This window comes from Dromaius novaehollandiae, chromosome 2, assembly GCF_036370855.1.
Source record: "Dromaius novaehollandiae isolate bDroNov1 chromosome 2, bDroNov1.hap1, whole genome shotgun sequence".
In the NCBI taxonomy this organism is placed as follows: Eukaryota; Metazoa; Chordata; class Aves; order Casuariiformes; family Dromaiidae; genus Dromaius; species Dromaius novaehollandiae.
Window position 1 is genome coordinate 118,747,164 of NC_088099.1, and position 15,572 is coordinate 118,762,735.

The 15,572-nt window shown below is 38.1% G+C and overlaps 1 protein-coding gene across 1 annotated transcript in view; it reads right to left on the reverse strand.

Annotated features, from left to right (window-relative positions):
* Positions 1-15,572, reverse strand: part of ROCK1 (Rho associated coiled-coil containing protein kinase 1) — a 92,252-nt gene that overhangs the window by 19,317 nt on the left and 57,363 nt on the right. Inside the window, exons 20-27 of the mRNA XM_026122794.2 lie at positions 10,374-10,558; positions 9,634-9,703; positions 8,079-8,173; positions 5,648-5,813; positions 4,002-4,095; positions 2,970-3,058; positions 2,185-2,373; positions 1,543-1,708 (exon numbers count right to left, since the gene is read on the reverse strand). Of these exons, the coding sequence (XP_025978579.1) occupies positions 1,543-1,708; positions 2,185-2,373; positions 2,970-3,058; positions 4,002-4,095; positions 5,648-5,813; positions 8,079-8,173; positions 9,634-9,703; positions 10,374-10,558 (1,054 nt within the window). The remainder of the gene's footprint in view (positions 1-1,542; positions 1,709-2,184; positions 2,374-2,969; positions 3,059-4,001; positions 4,096-5,647; positions 5,814-8,078; positions 8,174-9,633; positions 9,704-10,373; positions 10,559-15,572) is intronic.

Sequence of the window (15,572 nt, forward strand, 5' to 3'; positions counted from 1 at the left end):
GATTTCTTTTATGATCCCACACTATATGGAGTAAATTGAAAATTAATATCTAAGAGGAAAAACTCCTGAGAAGTACTGTCAGCTCATAAATACCAGACAGAGTTCCTAGTAGGTGCCAGTTAAGAGCTATTACTTCACAAATCTAATAGCTGCAAGAATCTCCAATACTGAGTTTCAGTGGAAGTTTGACCCAAAAGATGTTTCTAAACCAAAACCTAAATATCTATTCTAAAGCAGACATTTACTTCACAAGTTGATCATAGCCTGAGGGTTTTACTGAACAAACTGTGTCAGAATGCAAAAGGCTTCTTGTGCAGAATGGAAGATGAAAAATGGACCATATCATTATCTGAATGAAAATGTATTTTAGAACAGAATTCATTTAAAAATCAACATCTAGATTAAGAAAAAAATATACTAAGGGAAGACAGGAGACAAAAACAGACACAGAAAAAAATAACTATGTAAAAACATACACTAAGGCCTGTAACCTACCTGCAGTTTCAATCTTTTTAAGATCTCGAGGAAAATGGTAGAATGTGGAAATCTGAGCAGCAAAAGTGCATTAACAGCAAGAGACACCTAAAAATTTTTTTTTTTATCCTATTACTCATCCACTGAGGTCTTAAAATATCTAAAATACCACTCTATTTTCATATATCTGAATATATTTTCCTACAATAAAATCAAACTAAATTGTAAGAAAAGCATATTTATTGTGAATTTCATAATAAAATACATAATAATAATAATTATATAACTGTATGCTGAAAATAAACCTAGCTCTAAAATACAGGAACAGTTGAACACATCTTATTATTGCTAAAAGTTTTTTTGTATCTGGAGATACAGAAATAGATCATGTATGTAAAACTAGTACCTGATTATACTATTTAAGCACTGCAAAAAAGAAATCATTATCAAGTGCAGTAGTGGTTCTCAAAATGCGATGCCAGAAACTGGAACTACATGGGAACAGCTAGTAAAGTTGTGTTATTTATCCTTATTTTCATCTGCTGAATCAGAGAACCATACAGCTATAAATGCACTATATTCTGATAATTTCTGATACTATTTTTCACATAGGCAATTCCTACCACTTGCCACAAAGGTGTTACATGACTATGAATAAGAATGAACATGATCAAGGCAATTTTGTATTCGAGATATAAGATACAGTCACGATATTGTAGAAATGCTGAGTTCTCTGATCTATAGCACATTGTATTCATTATAATCAAACAGCAGCAGTGACAGATGTAAAGATATTCTTTCTACAGAAATGGAAAAAAATTATAATAATATGAAGCCATTCAGTCAAAGGAGCGACATGAGAAGAAATTAAGACCTACCTATAAGCAGGTAAGACATGAATTTTTTAAAATAAACATGATAGAAAGTGGAGACGTGATATAGAAAGAGATAGCCAGAAGGTATTTTTAAAAGGCAGCAAATTGTTTGAAAGACAGAAATAATGGACCATATATTCCAAAACTATGTGCATACACAAAATCAAGTAGTCCAAATGTGCTTTTCTCTTACCTGAAAGATTTCCATCTGTTTCATCTGGCTGCAGACTTGCAACACTGGTAGAATCCATTCCTTGCTGGAGGTCCAAAATTTTCCTTCGTAGTTGTTCTATGTCACTCTCTTTACTATCCAGCTGCATCTGTAGCTCATTCCTGTATGTAGATTCTTCTGCTAGTTGCTGTATTTATATATGCATGCACAATTATCATGATACCAAAAATATGGGTGCAATGTAAAGTATTTTTAAATTTTTATAAAAACAAAATTCCTTACTAAGTTTTTTCCAACCTATCTCTAGATACACTTGATAGCATTATTAATAGGAGTGCTCTTACCTTCTTAGAAAATAGTTAAATATCAAAGATGTAGCAATGCATTAAAGTATAAAATAGTCTCATTGATTTATTAAATTACAATTTTTTTAAAAGCAGATTATCTAGCAGTGAAACAAACTACAACATTCACTTTTTTAGTCTTCATAATGTATCAGTAACTTCTACAGTTAAGAATTTCAAAAGGGGAAATCAATGATAAATGATAACAAGCACAGCTGCACACTTGTCAAGTTATCTGCCTCACTAAAATTCTGTAGCCTATTACATTTTTTCCTGTGGAGAGGTTTCCACACTATGACAAAAACAAAGAATATTTTACCGCTTGCATTTCATTGAGCTCCTTTTGGTATTTCACTACCATATGATTAAATTTCTCTTTTTCTTGATTAAGCTCTAATTGTAGCTTTCGGTTTTCCTTCTCCTTCTTCCTCAAATCTTGCATGTTAGCTTTCTTTCTGTCTATTTTAAAATCTTTCCGATTCATGATCTCAGCCAGTTTGTTGACAGCCTGTTAGGAAAGAGAAAAAGGGAACTCAGTAAGGATGATATATATATACAAGTAAGTTTCACACAAAACTCCCAAGTTCCTCTAGTTCGAGTATTAGATCAAAATATATATATGTTTGTTAAAACAAAATGGGAAACTTTAATTTGTATTTCAGTAAAATATCACAAGTATGCCCAAAACTAAAAATATGTCAACACAAATACACATCTGTATCTCTTTTTTGTTTCTGGATCTATCAAACTGACATCCATTTCAAATGGACAAAGTACATGATCAGAGAGCTGAAAAAGAACATCCCCAGTTTCCAGCTTTTCCAATCACCTCCATCAACAGCTTTACAAAGTTTAGATCTCCCAAAATATAACTACAGAAAAGCATTCAGTAGAGCAAAACATATCTGTAGCCCCTGCAAAATTTCACCAATGTAAACAGCCTTTACTCATGTTAGAATACCGAAATGCATACTACAGACCTTGATTAACATAAATTCATCTCACAAGCCCTAGGAGCTAGTTACACAAAAAACAGTAAAATGAAAATATCTGATATAAAAATTAATTACTAATTCATTTATTAAACTGTATAGATAGTTATACCTGTGTCTTCAGAGTTCTTTCAGTGTTGATGCTCTTCTCATAATGCATTCTAATATTATTGATTTCCTCTTCTTTTTTCATTTTGTATTCTGTTAAAATAATTTTCAACTTTCTCAGATATTTTAGGGCAAAATAAATATTTCTAAGCTTAATCACTTCTACAATTGCACGGGGTTTTTTTCTCCATATTCCTGCTTTGTCATATAACATGCAAAATACAGTTTGCAGTGATAAAGGTTACTGCTATAATACTACTGCAATGACAGAAAATGGCCAGGAGGATATTTTAGAATGGCACCAGAATGAAATATTAAAGTTAATATCTATATTTTTGTTTCCTGATGATGACTAAATTTGTTGCCCCCTTTTCCTTGGAGTTTGCAATACCAGAAGTGTTTCTGCAGTACCAAAAATGTTTAAGTGAGTAGTCACAACAGAATAAGAGTGATATGACTGGACTTGCATTCTGAACAGATTCTCAAGTCAGGCATAAAGAGAAAACAGGCAAAACGCTTTCTTTAAACAGGAAACAGTTTTGTTAAGTACCCTCCCCCGCCAGTTACTCAACTCCACAGATCTTTCTATCACACCTCCAGTCTCCTGATTTGTCCTCAAAATTGTCAAAACTGTGTATTCCAATTATAAGGATTCCTCCACCAAAACTCCTATCAACAAATAATTTCAAATACCTAAAGAAACAAACTCCATAAACTAAGAACTACTCAAAGCTGCTGGCTCGCTCAGTCTTCCTGCCTACTGCGCTGAGGTTTTAATTGTTTTCAACAATGAAGGTACAACATGGAAATGGAAGCAATGAAGTAGAAAGAGTGGCAATTTGCAGGGAAGATAGATTTTCAAGATTAAAAAAAAGCAATGACTGATGGTATTTTCTATCAAACCATTTCAACTCAGAATACTATGGAAGACATCCAGCAATGTGTTTTCACATTTCCCACTTCCATTTTTTCCACATAAACTTAAAATTAAATTGTGCTTCATAATAGACAATTTAAAACGCCAAACATAACATACCTTCTTCCTGTTTCTTTATTTTTTCACTGATCTCTGAATTTTCCTTTGTTATTAAATCAACATCTTTGGTTAACGTGTTATTAGTTTCTTCCAGCTAAATGAAAACAAATGCATTTTAAAATAAGCTTGCCGTATATTCTAAAAATATTTGTAATACTATTATTTTAAATAACCTTAAATCTAAAATAGCCTTTTACAAAGAATGTCATCCTTAGATTATATGCAAGATAATACACTTATCTTTTTGAATTTTAAAAAACAGTACCTTACTTCTAAGCTCTTGTTGCTTCACCAGGAGGCTCAAAATACAGCTGCTCCAGAAAGAGGCTTTTTTAATGATCTTTGCAGAACTGACAACACTTTCCAAAATCTCAGGAAATAATTACAAGCACAACTTAAGCAAAATTAGGTAGATTGTCAGTGACTGGATGTGACAGTTTTCAATTAATTTTGTGGCACTTCAGAAGATGTAGCACCTAGGGGCCACATCCGCTGAATTCAGAAAAAACAGCAGTCAATAGATGACAGAATTCCTGCATTCAGACTCTTCTTCATTCATTACCATTATTTTCAGACCATCGAATCTATTGCTGAATAACTTTCATATATGATGAAAAACAGGTATAATTTGGCATAAAAAATAAAACTAGATTTGGTCTGAGTCAAAGTGTATATACATAAATATGTACATAGGTTTGTTAAAAAAGAAAAAAACTGTAAAGGAAAGCCATTATGCTTTGAATATGTTAGCTGCCGGAAGACACAGGCAGGATCCCTTTGCTAGCTACTCTACAGATACATATTAAAAACAGACACAACTGCATCCATGAAAGTTTTGTTTGAAGTCTACAGGAATGATTGTGTACAGAGCTATCTGAAAGTTTCTTAGGAAACTGTGGCATTCTGGAGAGCTTAGAAGAGGAAACACATACACACTACTGGTGTAACAAAGGTTACTTCCACCATTTTAACATAGAGATATAGTATACTTGATAGTACTAACAAAAAAAACTTCGAGCAACTTTGAGCAACACCCCCATGAGTCTTCACAGCATCTGTACCCATGATGCTAAATGGGAAAAACAGTAATGATAAAATGACAACACTACATGTGGCTTATTGTTTGAGACCTTTTGGTTGAGATGTGTTTATAAATATGATACCAATACTCAACAGCTATCCTATACAGGATCTTCCAAACCTGTGTTTTTCTATAGCTTACGGTGAGGCGGGGAGGGGCAGGGATGTGAGAAGGAGGGACAGCAAGACTTTCAAGCTTTTTTTTTTTCCTTTAAGATTAAATAATTTTGCAATAAGACTAATACACAGCTATACAAATTTACAAATATTTTAAAAAGATATTGAGCAATGACAAGAAATAACTGGAAAAGGCTGATTAACTGATTTACAGATATTGGCTTGACTTTCAGTCTGGCCTCAGCTCTGATTCTCACCAAGTCTGTACTTCTTTAGGAGTTCAAATGATGGGATTTAAATGTTTAAGCACTCAGCTGAGTCCACAACTCAGATACTTGAATAGTCATCACTTATGTCCACAAGAAGACTTTACAAATTAGAAAAAAACACTAGTTTCTGTTTCCAACTGGAGGATATCTATAGATATTAATTATAACAGAATAATTTACCCTTCTTATGATGCTGTCCTTATCGGTCATTTCTTGTCTATGTCTTGATGCTGCTTTTTTGCTTTCCTGACTCAGTTCAAAATATTGTTCTTCAAGGAGCGCACGTGCCAACTGTTCTGACTCAGCTTTGGTTTCAGCTAGATCCAATTGGGTAGTGAGCGTTTCTCTGTTAAAAGGATATTCAGATTTTATGTTTCCCTATGCAAAACATCTAAAATTTTCATAGAGAATGAATAAACCCAGATTATAAACCCAGATTATATCATTCGGTGAACTGTCATCATCTTCGTTACCTATGAAAACAAGATTTACAAGACTACACTCCATACATTTGCGTACACAGCTAAGAGAAAAGTCTCCCAGTAACCTTCAGGCACACAGCCCATCTTCTACCATATTTGACAGAAGAGTAGAGACCCCAAAGATGATGTATGTTTGAATATTTTGTGAAACAGGTAGAGGCCAGAGACCTGAACTGAAGAGAAAGTTACAGTGCAAAATCAACTGTCAGTAGATATCAGAGAATCCACATGGGAAATCACTGATATAAATCCCCTAATCATGAAAAATTCTAATCTGTTTCTAATTAGACCCAGAGAATCCTCTCCTCATTCAAGGTTTCCCTTCCCACACACATTCTCTAGGGCATTATTAAGCATAAACTGTAGGTGAAGCTCTGCCCAATGAAAATCTACACAACAGCATGCTCTGTTACGATCTTCTGAGGTCTACGAAGCACAAGCTACAGCAGCAAGCTTACTGTAATTCAATTAAAACTTCAACCAACCATGAAACACCAACCCTTAGGAAACCAGGTATCATAAATCCTCCTGCCTTTGAGGAATAAAATAAAAAAATAAAATAAAATACTACGCAGCGTGGTCCATCAAAATACACTAAATCCTATCACTACCAGCTACTTCTTCACGTATGATTAATGCTCATGAAGATGTGTGCTCCAGACCATTTGGGAAATAATGGAAATTTCATAGAGCTTCTGAAAACATACAGCAGTTCTATGTCTATGCAATCTTTTGCAGAAAGACAGTTGCAAATTCTGTCTACAGTCTGAGAGGGAAGGGGCATTAACTTAGGTGCAGTTAAGATAATTATACAACTCCTTAGCAGTTCAGCATACAAGTCAAACTTTCTTGCACTTGCTTGGAGTACAGGCAGAGCTCATTTATATTTGCCTGCAAAGAAGTCCATATAAAGCAGGGCGGCCAACATAGCATAGTCAGATGTGCCCAGCAACACACGACACAGCCCACAGCACGGGAAGGAAAGTAGAAATGGCAATACATGACAGAGGTCCTTCCTGCACTGCAAAATAAAAACATGCCTTAAACATGCAATGAAATATGTATTACCATGGAACACACTGATTTGATATGACTGTAATAAATACAGGCCTTTACTACAAACAGGTAACTGGCAAAGCATACTCAGAGTGCGTCACAGTTCACATATTCATATGTAGGTGAGAAGATATTTATAATGAACACAAAGTTGTGGTAAACAGAGAAAGAATAAAAAGAATCTATTAGAAATAAGTGATAGTGGGAAAAGAGGGAAAAAAGCAACTGGACTGAAGGACGTCTCTCCTTCATTTCCCTTTTAAACTAGATACCCACTATTCCTGCCAGCACTGAGTGAACAGGTATTTTCCGCTTACATCATACTTATTAGCATAACGCCTTATCTTTCTCCTTTTCTCACCCCACCAAAAAGCACAATGAATACTGTGCATAATTTTCTGATGCATTTTTGTGTAACAGAAAAGACCTATGTTTTAGAAACGGGAAATTTAATTCTGCTTAATGCATAAAGCTGGAGTCCCCTTCTTCAGGATAAAAATATATTAAATAAATTAAATCAGTAAATTGTAAAAACAAGCTTAAACAACATGCTTCCTTATTTGTTAACTTTGAAAATAATATGTCACTCACAACAAAGTGCTGGATTAACATAATAGGTTTGGTTGTAATTAAGATTATATTAAAATATGATTTTTTCATTATCTTTGTTTTTCTTGAATTATTGCATTGACTCTAAAAATTTATGTAATAATTATCAGGATAATATAATCAAATAAAGATGTTTTACGATCATATTTACAACTACTACCAACTGGAATAGTTTTTCAAAATTTTACAACCTGCTAAATTCTCAGAATTCATAATTCTTCTTTCAAACACTACAAATCTAGTCCAAGCAAATATGAATAACCATTTTAACCATAACTCATATTCTATGAGTCAGCATAGGTAACATCCTAACTATTTGCCATCTTACAAAGCATTATGGAATACTTTTGAGACCATTTTCTAAAGGATCTAAAAAAATTTTTAAAGCCAATTCAAAATCTTCATGAGTGAGACCACACAATGGGGAAAAACATATTTCTACTTGAAAAATACAGTGGGCATACCTTTCATTTTGCAATTCCTGCATTTTTCTTTGAGTTTCTTTATTTTTTTCATCAATTTCTTCTTTCAGTTCCTTAACCTGAGTTTTGTAAAGCGTCTGTAAGAGAGAGCATAAAAATCAGTATTAAAAATCCATACTAAAATTCTTCATGGTTTTGGTTCTGGTTGGTTAGAATATGTCAAACTAACATACACCAGTACTGCCTTCAATGGAATTTCCTCCTTCCTGCCTGTCCTAGATGCTCCTTTCCAGTCTCCCTTGTGTAGGGAACTGATGTAATCAGGTTAGTTTTCAATTTTCTACTCTGGTTTTCTACACAGTTGTACAAACACACCTGCTGACAAAAGCAAAGGAAGGCACTGCGGCACAACTGGGCAGGTCTCTTGGACACAAGAGGACAAACTTGCATCCTCCTGTGGCATCACTGTTGCAAAACGTTAGTCTGACTAAAGCCTAATACTGACTCATGCTTCCATCTGCTGTATTCTGTTCGTATCCATACATCTAGACTGCAAGGTTTTGGGGTGAGAATTGACTTTGTCTTAGTAATTGATTCAACAGAGATCTGATCTATATGAATGATCTGTGTTCCTAATCACTATAATAATATTGTTATTAACCATATTGGTAATTCTGTAAATTAAAACTTAATCTTCCATACTGCAGTACTTTTGCTAAATATTTGGGGTGGATTGTGAATGTGTCTTGTTTAAATCACATTCTTGTGAAAACATGGAAAATTCAGGATGAAACATGATATTCTGGATCTTATTAGCAGTTTGTTTTGAGAAATGCACAAAAGTCTGTAATGCATATGATAAAATTACAGTGACATAGAGTTTAGTAAACAAAATAATTTTTTATTGCATCTCCAAGGAGGAGCTGAAATAAAAAACATACTTTCCAAACTGAAATGTCTACAATCTATGCGTATTCACAAATGTATTGAAAGTTCGGGCATTACAGAATATCTTAGGCTATTTTTTTTTCTGCTATTCACAGAAACGCAACAGATCAAACTAAATCCACGGAATACACATTTCCACTACATGGGATACAGAATAAGGCTCCTCAGTGCTCTTCAGGGACTCAGGTACAGAGAAAGTATGTTTCTAGAATGAAACAGAATGCTACTGTACAGTTCTTAAATATACTTGCTACAGATCAATTGTATGGAATATATTGGAGTAAGTTTCAAACTCTTTTCTCTAAAGTTTGCAGTTATGTCAGAAAAATGCCTCTTTACAACCTTGAGACAGAAATTACTCTGTTGAATAATTCAGATAATTGAGTTACTCATCATAATATAATACATAAGACTTTGACAATCAAACAACTAAAAGGCAATATAGCAGATAGATTGCCTGTAACAGCATACTAATGTACTCTAATTTTTTGTTCCTTGTTTCTGTTAGAAGCAGGATTTTGTGAGTTGCTGATTTATGCCGAGTTACTGTTATTTACATTTTTTAAATGCAAATATGTCAAAACATTCACTGTTCAATGATTCCATGTCAAACTGTAACAGTTGTTGCAAAATTCTTTGTGAGTCTTACCGAAAAATACTGCTCAGCTTCAAGCTGATCCTGAAGCTCACGCATCTGACCTTCATTCCCCCTGTACTGTCTTCAAAAGAATAAAAAAGGAAAACATGTAAAAAGTCACCTATTAGCAAATGATGACAAGCTGTTTCCATCCAGAACATATCAACATCCTATCGACATTCTATATTTGCACAGATCCTATTTCATGAAGACTAAGAGTTTACCTTCTTCTAAAATTCTGATTGAATTTATTCAACCCTGATGACCTTTCTAGTATGAAAGGCAGAAGAAAAGAAGTACTCTAATAGGAGAAACATTAAGCCCTTTTTTCAGCTGAAGGAAGCTGTGATAGAAGCCCAATTGATGAACAATGCTGTCTTCAGCTAAGAAAAAGCATCAGGTAGTTAAAGAAAAGTTATCGACATCCATGAAGTTCTGTAAAACAAGTCGCAAATGATTTAATAAGTAGATCACAACTGATCCATAAAAGAAGTCAAACCTCAGATTAAGTGTTGTTTATGCTCTGACGCAGAATCATGAGCTAAGAAATGTTCCATATCATAGCTCATAGCAAAAATATTCCAACACTGAAGTCTACATATAGAAATCATAACATGCCACTAAAAATATACTTTTATTTTAGGAAAAAATGCCTCTGCACCAGAGAACTTTTTTGTGAAGAATAGCAACAGACAAAATATTACATGCATAATTAAGCAACTTTTTCTATTTTACTTCAGATTTTTACTTACTTAGCAAGTTGAGCCAACTCAAATTCCAGTAATCTCTTTGCTTCCAACAGTGTGTTGATTTCCTGTTTCAGCTGCTTCTCAGAACCCTTCAAGTTATCTGCTTCAAAAGCTTGCGCCTTTAATTCGTTCTGTGCCACTATTCGCTTATTGGTCTCTTGTTCTAGTTGAAGTGTTAGGTTTTTTACCTAAATGAAAAATGATTTCAGTTTAGGAAAGTTTGCTGAATAACCAGTTGTGTGTGGTTGGAAGTGTTTCATATATGGATTATTTTACATCAAACATTACTGCCTAAATGCTACACATTGTACAATACATAAAAACATTCCTAAACCGTCAAATACTTCAGTATAATAATCTCATTGTAAAAGTTGCTGCCCTTACATAAGGTAGTGAGATAACGGTGCATGATGACAAAGCTTCCCTGTATTTAGTCTCTTTTTTCAAAGTCCCAACTTTGTTCTACTTATTTTATCTTCACAGAATCACAGAACAGTTGGGGTGGGCAAAGACCTCTAGAAATCATCTTATCCATCCCCCCTGCTCAAGTAGGTTCAGCTACAGTTGGTTGCCCAGGACTATGTCCAGTCGCATTTTGAATATCTCCAAAGAAGTCTCCACAACCTCCCCAGTCAAACCATCCTCACACATAAACACACCCAGTGTTTATGTTCAAGTGGAATTTGTTGTGATTTTGTGCCCACTGCTTTTCGTCCTGTCACTGGACACCACTGAGAAGAATACGGCCCCTTCCTCTTTACGCCCTCTCATCAGATATTTATAAACATTGATAAGATCCCCTGCTGAGCCTTTTCATCTCCAGGCTAAACAGTCCCAGCTCTCTTAGCCTCTCCCTGTATGAGAGGTGCTCCAAACCCATAATCATCTCAATAGGCCTTCATTGGACTTGCTCCAGTAAATCCATGCCTTTCTTGTAGGGGGGAGCCCAGCACTGGACACAGCACTCCAGATGTGGTCTCACCAGTACTGAGTAGAGGGGAAGGATCACCTGGATCACCTCCCTTAACCTGCTGGCAACGCTCTTCCTAATGCAGTCCAGGATACAGTTGGCCTTTGCCTCGTGGGTGCATTGGTAGCCCATGTTTAACTTGTTGCCCCCCAAAACTCCCAAGGGCCTTCTCTGCAAAGCTGCTCTCCAGTAGGTTAGCCTCTAGCATGTACTGGAGCATGGGGTTATTCCATTCCAGGTGCAGGACTCTGCATTTCCCTTTGCTGAACTTCATGATGTTCTGGTCAGCCCAATTCTCCAGCCTGTCAAGGTCCTGCCGAATGGCAGCATAACCCTCTAGTCTATCAACTACTCCTCCCAGTTTTGTATCATCTGAAAACTTGCTGAGGGTGCTTTCAGTCTCATCATACAGTTCATTAAGATGTTAAACAGTACTGGCCCCAGTATCAACCCCTGAGGGACACCACTAAGTGGCCAGCCTCCAGCTGGACTTTGTGCTGCTGCTAACAACCCTTTGAGCCTGGCAGTTCAGCCAGTTTCCAATTCACCTCACTGGCCCCTTATCTAGCCCATATTTCATCATCTTATTTACAAAAATATTATAGGAGATTGTGTCAAAAACCTTACTAAAATCAAAGTAAACAATATTAACTGCTCTTCCCTCACCCACCAAGTCAGTCATCTCATCACAGAAGGCTATCAGATTGGTTAAACACTATTTCCCCTTTGTAAATCCACACTGACTACTCCCAATCACATTCCTGTCTTTCATGTGGTTAGACATACTATCTAGGATTAGTTGCTCCATCACCTTCTCAGGAATCAAGGTGAGGCTGACTGCCCTGAAGTTCCCCAGATTCTCCTTCCCGCTCTTCTTAAAGACAAGGGTGACATTTGCTCTCTCCCAGTCCTCAGGAATCTCTACCAACTGCCATGACCTTTCTAAGATAATCGAGAGTGGCTTCACAGTGACACTGGCCAGCTCACTCAGCACACACGGGTGCATCCCACCAGAGCCCAGAGACTTGCGTGTGTCCAGCTGGTTTAAGTGTTCCCTAACTTGATCTTTCTCCACCAAGGGTAAGTCTTCATTGCTCCAGACCTCCCCTCTAGTCTCAGGGGCTTGGGATGCCTGAAAGCCAGTCTTATCTGCAAGGACTGAGGCAAAGAAGGCATTCAGTAGTTCTGCCTTTTTTGTGTCCTTTGTCACCAGGGCCCCTGCACCATTTAGTAGTTGGCCCACATTTTCCCTAGTCTTCCTTTCACTGCTTATGTACTTATAGAAGCTTTTCTTGTTGCCTTTCATGTGTCTTGCCATAATCAACTCCAGGTGCGCTTTAGCCCTCCTAACTCCACCCTGCACAACGCTGTAACCGCATGCTTGTATAGTATCTCTATATTCTACATGGATCACCTGTCCTGCTTCTACCTCTTGTGTGCTTCCTTTTTATGTTTGACTTGAGTCAGGAGCTACTTGTTCATCCAGGCAGGCCTCCTGCTGCCTTTGCTTGATTTCCTGCTTGTTGGGATGGACCATTTTTGAGCTTAGAGGAGATGATCCTTGCATATCAGCCAGCTCTCTTGGACCCCTCTTCCATTAAGGCCATATCCCACAGGATTCTTCCAAGCAGGTCCCTGAACAGTCCAAAGTCTGCTCTCCTGAAGTCCAGGGTTGTGATCCTGCTTTTTGCCCTGCTTCCTCCTTCCAGGATCATGAACTCCACCATCTGGTGCTCACTGGAGCCAAGGCTGTCCCCTACTTTTAAATATCTAACCAGCACTTCCTTGTCTGTAAATATGAGGTCAAACAAAGAGCCTCTCTGCACTGACTCCTTAATCACTGGTATTAGGAAACTGTCATCGGTGCTCTCCAGAAACTTCTTGGATTGCTTGTGCTTTGCTTCCAGCACACATCGGGGTGGTTAAAGTTTCCCATGAGGACCAGGGCCTGCGAACACGAAGCTTTTTCCAATTCTGTGAAGAAGGCCTTGTCTACTACTTATTCCTGATCAGACAGTTTATAGCAGACACCCACTACAGTGTCACCCATGTTGTGCTGCCCACTAATCCTGACCCATTAGCTCTCAGCTGGCCCCTCACCCATCCTCTGGCAGAGTTCCATGCATTCCAGTTGCTCTTTCACATAAACGGCAGCTCTCCCTCCTCACCTTCCTGGCCTGTCCTTACTAAAGAGCCTGTATGCAGCCATGGCAGCACTCCAGTCCTGTAAGCTATCCTACCACATCTCCACGATCCCAGTGAGATCATAGTCCTGTAACTGAACACAGAGTTCTAATTCCTCCTGTTTGGTTCCCATGCTGTATGCATTAGTGTACGGGCACTTCAGAGAGGCACCCCGGCATGCTGACTTCTCTAGGGCACAAGAACTAATCCGTTAATGTCATCCCATAGACATTTCCTCATTTACAGGCATATGCTTTGGGCGATTCCACTTCAACACAATTTTGTTGATTAAGAGGTCCCTTCTGTTTACATCACTCCAAACTCTTTGGTTGCCAACCCTGTCTACTACTTCCTTCCTTGACTGTTGGTCATTCTCTTCCTTCCCTGTCATTCCTAGTTTAAAGCTCTTCTTATCAGCTTGGCCAGCCTGTTGGCAAAGAGGCTTTTGCCCTACTGTGTCAGGGGGATCCCATCTCTCCCAAGCAGCTTCTGGTCTTTGAAGAGGGTCACATGATCACAGAAACCAAAACCATGTCACCAACACCAGCTGCCCAACCAATTGGTTGACCCAAAGGATACATTTAATCCTCCTCAGACTCTTACCCCTCACCAGCAGGATCAAGGGAAACACCAGCTGGTCCCCCATGCCCTTGACTGTTATCCCCACAGCCATGCAGTCATGCTCAATAGTTTCCAGGTATCCCCTGGCAGTATCATTGGTGCCCACGTGGAAGAGCGGCAGGAGGTGATAGTCCAAGGGCCACACAAGCCTCGGCAGCCTCTGTACAACATCCTGAATGTGAGTCTCCGGCAAGCAGCAAGACTCCCTAGATGGCAGGTTCGGTTGGCAAGATGGGAGCCTCCACTCCCTGCAGCAGAGAGTCTCCTACTAACACAGGCTGCTTCCGCATGGTGCTCCTGTGTGCTTGAGGCTAAGCTGTGGTACATGTTCTACTTGAGAGCGTTCCCAGCTCCGCATCAGCTATGAGGGGAGTGAATCTATTCCAAAATTGCAAGTCTTGCAGTAGACCCTTCCTCCTGGTGCCAGAAGTCACCAGCTGCCACCATCATGGAATTTCTCCTTTTTGACTCCATAGGCACTGACTCTGCCTGACCCTTCTCTACAGTTGGAGGTTCAGACTCCTGAGGCTGCAGAATCTCAGATAAGATCTGGTTGATCTCTTTCTCATCATCTCTGATGCTGCATAGTCTGCTGACCTCCTAACACAGCTCCCTGAATTAGCAGCACACCTCCTCAACCACTGCGCACCTCCTGCAGGCAAAAAGACCATCAAACCCAGCCTCAGCCAGAGGCCCCAGGCCCTTGCTCCCTGCAGCCCTTGCTCTGCTGCAGCCCCAGGCCCTTGCAGAGCTGATCCTCCTTCTGAAGTTCCTTCTGGGTAGAAGCCTTTGACGTTGCAGTAACAGTTGCTCCAACAGCTATGGGGGTCCATGCCCTGCGGCCCATTACCACCATAGCTAAAGATGCATATGCTGGTCTGAGCAGCGTTAACAGGCCCTTCTTTGCATCCTTCTCCACAAACTGCTGTCTGTTGGCTGCCTCCATTAGTTGTGCTCTTAAAGGCAACAATGGAAGAAATCTAAGTTGTCTGCTGGAAGGTCATGCAAAACTCTGTGGATTTCAGATTTTAAAAAATTCTTATCCTAGAAAACACTGCAGCCTACCAGCTATATAAAAACTGATTTACAGAAGTCATGACCCATAAGAAAGGTGTTACCACTTTCCTTCCAAGTGTTGCATAAAAGAAGTGGGGATGAAACTCTTAGTATTGATACCTAGTTTTCACACACAATAATCAAATTGCTTTTGTTTGAACAAAAGCTCTTCTGGAGAATGCAAATTCAGAACTGCAAACCATCCAAACCAATCATACTATTCAGTCAAATTCACAAGCAAGCATTTGCTTTAAAAAAAAGAAGGAAAATGAAACACAAAGAAGTGGATTAATGAGTATTAAATTAAGAGCTGAAATGTCTAAGGCATCCAAAAGGTAAGTAACAAATGGAAATTACCTTACACCATTTAG